Source organism: Branchiostoma lanceolatum, chromosome 1 (assembly GCF_035083965.1).
Source record: "Branchiostoma lanceolatum isolate klBraLanc5 chromosome 1, klBraLanc5.hap2, whole genome shotgun sequence".
Taxonomy (NCBI): domain Eukaryota; kingdom Metazoa; phylum Chordata; class Leptocardii; order Amphioxiformes; family Branchiostomatidae; genus Branchiostoma; species Branchiostoma lanceolatum.
The window spans coordinates 34,011,211-34,023,422 of record NC_089722.1 but is presented as its reverse complement, the minus strand read 5'-3'; the positions used below and the strand labels follow the sequence as shown (position 1 = coordinate 34,023,422).

The following is a 12,212-nucleotide window of genomic DNA, read 5'->3' as shown; positions in this document are numbered from 1 at the left end:
AAGCTGTACCCACGTCTACGATGAATTTAGAATGCATTTATGGCTGTAACCTCTCCATGAACCTTTACCTCTGGCCTCCGAGGCTTCGGGAAGTTGAAGAGGTCATGTCTAAGGAATCAGAGAGTTGCAATCCTCTACAGCACGGCACTTTAAGACCTTGACATAATAAGTAATTCCGGGGTACTGTAGGCGTTCATTGCTGTACGGACGTATTTTTAATACTTTGTAGGAAGGATGATACGAGTAACTGGAAAACAAAGGCAAAGTAGTGTGTTATTGTACCAAATGTTAAATTTATGTTACGTTTCAATTCAATATATACCACTGGACACGTTATCTGAGAAATACCAGACGCTTCATGTGTCCGTACAGCATCATTTCTCTTTGATCAAATTTTGCACAATGTTGACATATAAGTTCTGTTATTTGGGGTAATCAAATGTTTGATGTAGTTTCCATACCACTGTGGAGATTCTGCGCAAACTTTTTACGCTGGATCAAACCTTATTCGTTCATATTTATCTCCGTTGTGTATTTTGAATCTCTGATTTATATCTTAGACAAAATTCTGCAAAATCCTGTACAACGCCTCAACGGAAGGAAACGTGGGGAAATTTACGGTCTTTGAAGTGCCAGTATCATAGTATGTAGGGCAGGTAAATGTTTGATGTGGACACAGTGTTGAATTTGACACGATGCCTGGGAATCTTAAGAATCACATGTACGTAATGTATCAATAATACACTCGGACCACTTATATTGCTAGATTGCTGTGCACACTTGCACACCAAGCTTCAAATTTTTAAAAAGTTGCCAAGAGCAAGGCGCATAGGGAATGACGGTGTCAGTGAATCTGTCGCAGTTTTCACGCAACCAAATGTTCTTTCCAAATCGATAGTTGCGAAATTGTTATAAATTTACTTTTAGACATTGCATTAGTCATATCCATGTGACTGCCGGTTAACACTTGCCCGACTCAGTAGATACAAAATGATATACTGTAACAGTAATTGTTTTTACTGACTTGAAGACTGTGCGCCCAAAAGCAGCGGTTCAGAACATACCTTCAGACAATGTCTGAACACTTCAGTAACTGACGTAAAACGTAACATGATTTCATTATAATGTTTCTGGCCGCTGTCCTTCTTGATTATCATACCTTGGTGTTATCTTCAAATTTCTAAAGGCCTCAAAGATGTCCAGAAGTAATGATATGATTACATTTACAACCGGGACCCGGCCGGGCTTTTTGCGGAAACGAGAAAAGGTATACATCGATAAATAGTCATAGATTATGCCAATTACCATTCTTAAACGTTTCGGGTAATCATACTTTTCGTTCCCGCAAACTGCCCGGTCGGTTTGTGACCATAGCATACGACCGGTATGGCATCAGATAATTAGTCAAGATGTCTGAAATCATACACTGAGTTATGGTAGGGTCACATTTCCTAACCGGGGCCCGGTCGGGCTGTTTGCGGAAACGCAAAATCAAAGTGTATGTCAATAAATTTGCACACGCTATGCTCTTAGATGATTTTGGGTACGTTTTGTGTTTTTGTTGTCTTTAATATCATACTTTTCGCTCCCAAAGACTACCCGGCCGGGCCCCGGATTTGAAATGTGACCCTAGCATAAACGGTTGATGAAGGACATACTTAGATGTCTTCTGTATGCAGTTTGAACCCTACAAATAACATAATAGTAGTTCACTTAATACTTTATTTTTTAAAGACGTTCACTTGTTCAAGACGAAATGAATACCTTCGTTCTTGGTATGTTTTATTATAATATTAGGCTCTTGATCCTTTGCTTATGAAACGCTTTCAACATAAAACATAACGTATATCAACAACATCTACTCTGACTTTGTGAGCATTAGCACTGGTGCTGAGTTTTAACCTGTTACATTCTAATTGATTATGTAACCTATCTGTGTATGTTTCCATGGACACCTGAAAATAACAGGTCAAGGGACCTGATCAGTGTATCTACTGGTGAAATAGATAAATGAAGTAAAGTTTGTCGTCATATAGCTTACCATACGCTTAGTTAACACATGATGGAAAACATGTTTTCTGTTTGTCTAAAAACGTCTAATCGTCTAAAAACTACATCAATGTTCCAATAGACCGATCCCAAAGCCACGCCCCCTGTTCGATTCGAACACCTCCGTCAAAAACAGGGTTTGACGGACCAAACATGGCCGCCGCGGCTAGTTTGAAAATAATGCCACTGACTTCGGTTTAGCTTTTGTGGCACTGAAACCCTTTCAGAGCGGGCCAAATAATAATGCTATGTATTCTTTGTTGAAGGCTGTATCCACCGGGTAGAGTTGTTTAAGGAGGGAGTAGATGTAGTTGCGGTGAGAGCGTAATGTTTTCGGTCAATGTTAAAGCAGTATGCGCCGCGTAGCTTTCCCTTGCCGGTGGGCATCAGCGCCCAGTTTCTGACAAGCAGCCGATGCACGTGTAAAACAGGGTTCATATATCTGTGACAGGGTTCCCACTGTATTGACTGCATGCTAGTATTTAGTAACTAAGAATTAAAATGCATCCTTTTACTTCCCTGTTCACTTTCAAGTTAGCCAGTTTCACACACCAGTAACTGAAGAGACGAAACTCTGCGCTAGCGGACTTTGTAGTAGTCAGCATGTGGTACAAGTTTCTTCTCCTTGAGTGCCCGATCTATTTTCTTTTTAAATTCGTTTTTGTTCTGAGCATGCATTCAACCAATACAGTTGAAAACCTGTCCCAGATATACGTACCCTGCTTTACACGTGCCATTTCTGCCCCGCCAACGCTGTTTTTGACGGAGGTCAGGGGGCTCTATGGGTCTTCTATTCGTTCGATATGGTGTTCGACAGGATCGGTCTATTTTGAATTCAAACTTTATTGTTGAATATAGTCATACTTTTCAATATGCAGGAACAGTTTTGTCTGGCTCTTATCATGTAATTATCAAGAAATCATCTAGAATTCAAGTGATCGCAGCTGTAACGTTTTCAATGTTTTTATTCTTCAATTTACAAAGCACTCGCACAATGACATGCACAAGATAACATACAAAATAGTCGAAGTATATTGTGACAGAGTTGCAATTCCATACTCGTTATCTTTTCAGTTAAATACCGGTCTCTGGAGATACTGATCATCCATGTCGGTTGACTGGCTAATTTAGTAAACCCAAAAATGCACATTGTACGACCGACATTTGTCAGAACTGAATATCTTTAACTACACAAGTTGGTAAATCCATTACATATCTCAACATTTAAAGTATATTCGTGCAATGCTTGTAAGCCAGTGAAGCTGCGAATACAATGCTTGATTTACGTATCTTTGATACTTTTGATACTTGCTTCTGCTTTTCTTATGACCGATCATGGCGAAGACAAGGAGGTTCGCAATGAGACGGTCGAGTTGCCTAATAATGAATTGTCGTTCGATTAGCATTGGCAATGCTTTGATGTTCAACATCTGTCACAGTTGTTGGATTCAGCACACAATGTAGACATCCTACTGCTCCGGTTATGCTTAAAGGTTCAATGATCCGAGGATGACCTGTGAGGCAATAAGCAAGTATGTGAATTAGACAGTTCAAACAATGAGATGTGATAGAGATATGTGACTCTGATTGTTGAGGTTCTGGACCAAATAGTTTGGGGTATAATATATATTGTATCGTCGATGCTATAGGTGTAAACAACATTTCCTTTAGTCATTCTTTATTAAAGGTGCTCACTGCAAGATTGGGACGATGTTAGCGTCAGTTTCCTGGGCATTTATTAACACATTACGTTGAATCAAGCTTATGGCGTTGTACAGCTATTTAGGGAGTAATATGAACATGTAGAAAAACTGCTGTTTTCATCCATGGCCAGCTAGCGTGTATTTATTTGTACCACCAAAAAAAAGGGACGTTGGTGCGGGTTGCCTAGGCACACTGACATACATTCATAGTTTTACTGACCTTCTCGTTGTGTGCGAGTTACATTGGTCTGCAGCATGTACAGTATTAGAACATTCCTCTCTGGGTGGTCATCGTTATTTGTTGGACACCGGTAGATGAAGATGACGAGCTCTGCGAATAGAAGTCAACGCTAAGTCATGTTTTATTTAATCAACTACGTCTACAACGTAAAAGACTTTGATGTCCTTGAGAATGGTTTCTCTTTCACTTTATGTACAGTTTTGGGTTATCAACTTCTCATTACGTCTTGATTAAAGATTCCCTGCTCCACAAAACCTTAAATTCCTTCCAAAGTCTTGTTCTATCCAAGAAGAGGTTGTTGCAGGGAAGATTTTGACTTTCTTATTATATGCCCCGCTTTCTTGTCCGACCACCTCAACAACCTGTCGCAGACTCAAAGTCCTTCCCCGTGCCCCTAAGTTCATCTATCACTGAATTGGTGAAGGAGATGGTTGTTGGGGAGTTTGGACACAAACAGGGTGCATCATAAGAATGTCACAACCTTCACAATCAAGCTCTGCTAGAGAGAAACTTCACCTGGCTTTGCAGGGTCTCAGTGCTGGTCATGACGGTGTTGAGCTGGCCTCGCAGCTCAGACAACTCCTTACGGGAGGTGATGAGTTCACCCCTGGCGGCCAGCATCGTCTTGCTGTCCCGCTCCCGTTCGAGCTCAAGCTCGGTGAACTGTGAGGAAACACAAACAGGAAGATTGTACCTCAAGTCAGTTGCTAGTAATGGACATTCACTGCTGGTATACTTTCATTTCAATGACGTCGTGTTGGCGTAGCGGTTAAGGTGCTTGTCACGTAATACGACTTTCCAATTTCTACCCAGGTGTAAAAATGGGTGCCATACTCCAGTTGAGGAGGCAAAAATCGATGAAAGGAGAGCGTCGGGCTTTGCCTTCCAACCGTGCCCTAACGGTGGATAACAACGTTAACCCACTGCTCCTACGGCATGCCTTCATTTTATACTTCCATTCTTTGAATCAATACTGACAAACCTGCTACATTTTGTTACAAAACTGCCAGTTTTTTTGTTTGTTTCTGACCAGAAATTCTCTTGGCTTTATCACAGCAAACATAACATAGCCATCAAAACAAATGTCAAAGATCCCGATGCATGGCAACACAGCATGTAATTTTTTTGTGTTTCACCTTCTCCTTGTACTTGGCCTCTGCTTCCTCCTGAGTGTCCCGGCAAAAGTTTTCGTAGATCTGCCGCAGGTCATACAGTTCAGCGATGACATCAGGTCCAGTTTCCTGGGTCTGCTCCACGGCGACAATGGACAGGCTCTGGTTCAACTGGTCTTGAAGTTGTTTCAGTTCCTGCAATTTACAATTAGGAACTCATGGGAATATCCAGATTTATGACATATCCAAGGCATAGATAGCTCTTTGTTCTTTGCCCGGTTAGGTCCCCATTGTACCGGACGGCGAACGCGCTTCGACCGCGTTGTAACCCAATAGGGATTTGTGTAACTCTTTTAATTAAAATCATGTGATCATGTAAAAGCATGTCTAAAATGACAACAAAACACACAAAGCGTAAAAAGATACCTTTTATACACAAGAAATTCGTTAAAATTTGTCAACTCGCTCGGTCGCGATGCGGCCGCAGCTAGGTCACCGCCCTAGTAGAATGTAGCTATTAGTAAGTGTAAGTAGAGTGTAACTAAGCAATGAATCGTGGCCTGAAGGAATGCTTACACTTATATTGTAAAATTGACACGTACCTGCTTGTGAACCGTCACCATGAAATCAATTTCTTCCTGCATAGTAGCAAGCTTGTACAGGAGGTCCACACGTATCAGTATAACAGCATACAGGTCCTAGAAAAAAGGGAAGAAGATAAATCCTATACATTGATAACTTTGCTACTAAACAGGAAGAATACTGTACAATAAGATATTGCAAACATGGTAAGAACAAGAATCAGATCCATAATTTGATTGGGTATCGACCTGACATGTTAGCATAAGACTTACTTTATTGAGCTTTGCAACCTCAGTATTCAGCTCGGCATGCCAGGCCGCCTCATCCTCCCACCTGTGTAGCAACAAACAGTCAGAAAACATTCAGTATATAGTTGACAACACAGATGGACATAATCATTTCAACTGCTCGACACCTTCTCTTTCCAACTGTGCAGGTAGTGAGCGTTTCCTACACCCATCAGTTGCCACATTACTTTTCTTCCATGGAAATGTTACGCTTACAAGACAGGCCTTACTGAATAAATCGGAGCTTGTGCCAAAGCATCTTACTTTTTCTTATATTCCTCAGCCTGATCCCTCCATTTGTTCCTCTCCAGCACCATCTTGGCCTTGTCTTCGGACAGCTCGTCGACCAGCTTCCGCAGGTCTTTGGTCTCCTTCTCGTACAGCGCCTTCGTGTGTGCGGTCGTCTCAGTCGCCTGTAGCTTCAGAACCTGCGCCTCCAGGGCGGAGTTGCGTTGTTGGAGGGAGCGCATATTCTGGATGTAGGAGGCGAAGCGGTTGTTCAGGGAGGACAGTTCCTCCTTCTCTTGGGACCGGGCCTTGCGGGCGCCGGCCATGGTCTGCAGCGCGCCGCCCGCCCGTCCCAGCGAAGTGATGACATTGCCCGCTCTGATGGACCGTGTTCTTGCCTTGAACGATTCGGCTTCGCCTCTGTCGGCCAGAGAGGATCTCACAGAGCTACGAATCGCCTCGCTCGTTTTCGGTTGAGTCGTTACGACGGACATTTTGGTTTGACTTGATTCGACCGTAGCTTCTTCTTATCTTTTGTGGATAGTGTAAGGCCACCAAGGAAGAGGTTTTGGCGCACTGCTGCCTTTTACTGAAAACTTCTGCCAGGGATATCACTCTGCAGCCGCCCTTTTTTTCTCGGATTGTATTTTAAGATCAACTACGTAAGCATCACCTGTCAATCACTTCGTCCATGTCCAACCAGGCACATCAGCTAATCCATACGTGACAGCACACACGGAGGGCAAAGGACGTCACAAACTAATGCCTTATATGGACATACCATTTCGCCAAGACGGACTAATGACATTTTTCTTAGACATTAACACGCGGATGACCTCTGCTTAGCACCGAGGTGGACTGTTGCCTTGAACTTCTTGCTTCCCTCTTCCTACAGCATAAGAGATCATTAAAATACATGTAGGCCAAAGAGCATATTACCAGTCCATTTCCCATTCGCCTGTACTTCCTATCCCAGCTCGCAAAGCCACGTTTGGCACCTTTGTGCAACGATGATGAACATTTGACTTTTCCTCTTCTTTTGAGAAAAAGGAACTTTGTACATTCACGAGTGTTAAAAGGGTGTCGCCTTGAATCATATCACATATTTAGTTGCCCTAAATACTAAAGACCTGCAATATTTCTACTCATTGCATTCTATTTTGATGAAACCGTACTCTAGGTACGTTTACAAATGAAATGACGACCTAATCTAATGCATGTAGATAAATTACCAATAAATCCCGTTATTGAAGGACGAAGGTTCGGGTATAGTAACAAAACGATTCAGAGCACATCTTTTCCACTAACAAGATACAAGCATGTTTTCCCTCAAACATTTGATTGCCCTACATACTCTTCAGCTCATCAGCAGTTCACGCATAACTTTCTATATGAAGCCATAGGGTGGGAACGAAAGGTCGCGAACCTGTGACGTGTTTACACATTGGGGCCTGATATGTCCTCTGTAAACTTGGTTGAACCCAGTAAACTATCTGGTGTTTCTATAATCTGGAACAGCGTTGTTAACCAATGGCAAGCATCGTGAGCCAAAGAGATTGACAGCAAGTGACTATGTGATTAAAGTTAAAACTGTGTAAAGAAGCTGTGTACCGGGTAGATGCTCTAGCACCGGTACTGACAACGCCTCGAGGGTCGTGCTCAGACGCCAGTTTCAAAATCAAGACAAGGTCGAAGATCTAAGGAAACGCCATGGCTAGCAAAGCAGCACGAGCGGGCGTTGGCGGTGCAAAGCCCGTTGTCGCCCCCGCCATCCCGACCGAAGGAGCGCTGCAGACCCTCGCTGACGCCAGGGCGACCCGCAGCAGTGAGAAGAGGGAGCTGGTGGTCCTGAACGACCGCTTCGCCAACTACATCGAGAAGGTGCGCTCCCTGCAGGAGCGGAACACCAAGCTGACGACCCAGATCAGGATCCAGGAGGCGCGGGAGGAGACCGACATCGCGGAGCTGTACGAGACGGAGCTGACGGAGCTGAGGGCGCTGGTGGACCAGCTGACTCAGGAGAAGGCTCAGCTGGACGCCGAGAGCGCCAGCTGGCAGGCACGGACTCAGGAGTGGCAGGCCAAGTAAGTCCACAGTTTCCTCTTTCATGTTTCACTCCATACCGTAGGTTTACGAATATCATTGAACATAGCTTTTGACCAGAAACTAGAATGTACTGATCGTTTTAACTGACCATGACAGTTTCAGACTCAATATGAGGTTATTAGGGCTAGAGCAAATTGACGTTGAAATGAACATTTATCGATGTGACTACTCGTCAGGTGCGAGACCGAGACTGCCACGACTGAGGCCATGCGGACAGAACTGGCAACGGTCAAAACGGTGGGTCTTCTCTTTCCGCTAAATCCCCATATTGCTGATATACTATGGATATATCCAACTGTTTAATGCGATCTTTTATATCTATTGTGTTCTTCTAATTTCTCATCCCATTTAGTCACTAGTCTAACTATTTGACCGTTGGGGTACCACAGAAGATCTGGCAACCAGTTTTCTCCTCCCTTCTCGGTTTTCTGTTCATCTTAGTGTTTCAAGTAGTTTCATGCCTGTCAGTTCTTTGATATTATCCCTCGTCGCCTACCTATCTTTTTCCTCCCTGGACGCTTCCTTGCTCGTTTTGGCTCATACCGATCACCGTGACACGTAGTCGTACCACTTCAGTTTTCTTTTCTTTACTGTGGTGAGGAGGTGTTATGGTCTTACGGACCGATGTTCGTTTAACTCTAGATCTGTATTGTACGTCAGTATTTTAGATGGCTCCCGGCATAGAATCTTCCGGAAGCATTTCTTCGTTCACTGTGTACTGTACATATTGTAATGGTATGCTAGGTACATGCAAACAGTTGTTCAAAGAGATAAGAGGTTCTGCAATCTGTTTTCCAGGAGGTAGATGCGGCGACTGTGGAGCGTGTTGGAGTGGAAAACAAGCTGACCACCGCGCAGGAGGAGATTGAGTTCCTCAAGAGGGTCTATGATGAGGTAGGCATGTCCTTGTCACCGTGAATAACTTCATCAGGTTGGTTAATGACTGTATAGCAAAGATCTGTATTTACAGCCACATATTCATCAAGAGCCGACGTTTCGATGATCGTCTGTCATCTTCTTTAGGGCAATTCTTACTGGTTCACTGTGCCCTGACTATGTATGTGACAATACGTTACGTTTGGGACCGCATTGTTAGCAGTAACACTTACTTCAGTGCACAGTGAACAAGTCAGAATTACCTTGATGAAGATGGCAGACGGCTCTTGTTAAATATGTGGTTTTGAATAAAAAGACTTTGCTATTCATGTCTTCGTCACGTTAGAACCATCCCGGAATTGTATTTGTGCTCCAGATAAACAGTTAAGGATTATGGAATTTTTTGAACTCAAGCTTGACGCTGTAGATAGAAGACACATGTATCGAATAATGATACGACTTTTGAATACAAAAGAAAGAACAAACATCCATCGAATGCTTTGTTACTTAAACGTTTAAGTTGCACTGAACTTAGACAGACTGTACACTCAATCAATTAATTTCCGAATCCGCGGGCATCAACTGGCGATACATTTCGGCTGTAGACATATCTCTATTATAACAATGTATTGTATTCATACAATACCATACATACTGCTATACACTCACAACGATAATCAGATATCCTTACCATGTAAGTTTTGCACCATTACAGGAGACGCGTAAGGTGCAGTACCAGTTGAACCAGACCGTGGCCATTGTTAAGACCGAGGCTCCGATCATCACTGGACCTGACCTGAGCGAGACTCTCCGTGAGATCCGCATGCAGTACGAGATCATTGGACGGGCCAACAGGGAGGAGGCCGAGGCCAAGTACAAGCTCAAGGTGAGACCATTACCAATACTGTGATCACAATCAGAAAAAGGGTCCCCACCGGGGAGTTTTCGGAGTTTTTTTTCTTTTTTTACTTTCGGGCGTGACCCCTAGCTAGCCCCGTTGGACACCCTGCGGCTATCGGGCTATTTTGGCGCATGTCCGGGTCCTCAGATGTATTTAACTCGTAGTTAGAATATTACCCCAGGACCTGGTGACGAATTGACGCCGTAGGACCATGAAAAGTGAGAAAAAAAGATATGTTATACCGTACCTCACATATATAAAGCGATATCCTAATTATTGGCACTATTCCAAAGTACAATTGTAAATATACTTCCTTGTATACTACTTATTTGTCAACATTGTTATCTTACACTATCTGTTTTCTTTTTCTATAAACAGATTATGTTGCAAATAGCCCTGGGGCAAGGACTCTGGCTAAATATTGACGTAATATTCGAGTTGCATGAACATTGTTGTGTATAATGCATATAGCCAGACGAGTTATGATTCTCGTCCTCTTGAACGGTAGCAAAAATGCCTTTAGTCCAATATTCAGTCATAACTCATAGCAAATATTTCAAAACAAAACAAAGCATATTATCTAACGTTGGTATTGTTTTCTTTTTTTCCAGTTCAGCGAGTTGGCCCAGCAGCGGGAGCTGGATAACGAGGCTCTGGTCTCCGCCCGGTCCGAGCTGACCAACCTGAAGAGGATGCTTCAGTCTATCGTCACCGAGACAGAGGCACTCAAGAACAAGGTTGGGTCATCGCCTTACCTTGGTTATGCTACGGTCACAATTGGGCAAAGGGGCCCCAATGGGTAGTTAACAGTTTGTTTATGTGCAATTTCGGGCGTGGCCCCTGGGAACACTCTGTGACTACCGGGCTATTTTTGGCACGGCCGAGCTCCGGGTTGATTTTAACTCGGAGTTCAAATAAGCCCGTGACCCGTTGACAAATAGACGCCGAAGCTTATCATGGGATCACCGAGAGGTACCTCCCAGTTTTCGTAGTCCACCGGGACAAATTTGTGACTTCGACGCCCGGCCGGGGCTACACCCTCTACGGGCACGTTGACCGTAGCATTTCAGCAACATTCCACTCGGGCGGCGACCTCCCTGCAACAGAGCTATTTGACAGATCGATCAGCGAATTTCATAGATTAAAAACGAACCTCTTTTGTGTTTGTGTGTTTATCGTGTTTTCAGTCCACTGTAGTATGAAATCAGAGAGAAAGTAAAAAAAATGATGTGTCTTCTTTACTAGACCGGGTCCCTGGAGACGAACATCGCGGAGACAGAGGCCCGCCGTCTGAAGGAGATTGAGGAGTACAAGCTGGCGATCGGCGAGCTGGAGCAGCAGATCGAGAAGATGAAGCTGGAGATGACGCAGCACACCGTGGAGTACCAGGAGCTCATGAACATCAAGATGGCGCTGGACGTGGAGATAGCGGCCTACAGGAAGCTGCTGGAAGGGGAGGAGTTGAGGTGGGGTTATTATCACATGAATATTCAATCTCAATATGGGCTAATGTTGACATATTTGGATCTTATAGAATGTGAAAAGACTTATGCTCAGAAAATAGAATCTATATCGCCATCGTAAACGCCCATCGCTATTCATATTGTAAACACTCATTTCTTGCAATTTTCTTGTTTGAATGATTTCCACTATACAGGCTCTTCAGCGAAGCCCAACCAAAACGTCAAACGTGAGGTCAGCAGTCAGGTGAGGCGTGAAGTCACGATGGAAATCAAGTCCAGCTAGAGAGGAAGTACTTGAATCGGATGACGTAAAGCTGTGTGACGTCGTATTACATCATTAGCATATATCATCATTTTAATCGTAGCATGCAACGTGTGAACATTTGTTTAAGTCAAACTTGTACGAATAAATCATGAAATTCAAGAGGCTTCTGAAGAATAAACATTTGCTTTGGTAGACCATGACCTAGTGCTATTGTCAATGAATGATTTTTCTTCTTCATTTATGAACTGGAGATAGACATTCGAGAGGTAGCCTTACTATGCTACGGTCACAATTGGAAAAAGTGTGGCGATTAAAAATTATTGCCATAGCGAAGGTGTCTGGGTTGATCTTACTGTCATGTAAGGAAAGTATCAACGTAGCACTTATAGTTCTGCCATA

At 43.4% G+C, this 12,212-nt stretch overlaps 2 protein-coding genes across 3 annotated transcripts; one reads left to right on the top strand and one right to left on the bottom strand.

Annotated features, from left to right (window-relative positions):
- Positions 1-2,996: 2,996 nt before the first annotated feature.
- On the bottom strand, positions 2,997-7,064 carry LOC136420704 (non-neuronal cytoplasmic intermediate filament protein-like). 2 transcript variants are annotated; one of them, XM_066407786.1, is made up of 7 exons: positions 6,239-7,044; positions 5,960-6,020; positions 5,708-5,803; positions 5,130-5,300; positions 4,510-4,656; positions 3,973-4,083; positions 2,997-3,563 (listed from the first exon to the last, which is right to left on the bottom strand). In XM_066407786.1, exons 1-6 carry the CDS (start codon positions 6,694-6,696, stop codon positions 4,018-4,020), a joined length of 999 nt encoding a protein of 332 aa, XP_066263883.1. In that variant the 5' UTR covers positions 6,697-7,044; the 3' UTR covers positions 2,997-3,563; positions 3,973-4,017. The 2 variants fall into 2 exon arrangements, with proteins under 2 accessions (XP_066263883.1, XP_066263893.1); XM_066407796.1 differs by lacking the exon at positions 3,973-4,083 and having other exon boundaries at positions 6,239-7,064.
- Positions 7,065-7,799: 735 nt separating this feature from the next.
- LOC136420694 (non-neuronal cytoplasmic intermediate filament protein-like) lies at positions 7,800-12,013 on the top strand. The gene is made up of 7 exons (XM_066407775.1): positions 7,800-8,286; positions 8,485-8,545; positions 9,107-9,202; positions 9,900-10,070; positions 10,697-10,822; positions 11,331-11,551; positions 11,743-12,013. The coding sequence occupies exons 1-7, from the start codon at positions 7,913-7,915 to the stop codon at positions 11,777-11,779; spliced, it is 1,086 nt and encodes a 361-aa protein (XP_066263872.1). The 5' UTR covers positions 7,800-7,912; the 3' UTR covers positions 11,780-12,013.
- Positions 12,014-12,212: the final 199 nt, after the last annotated feature.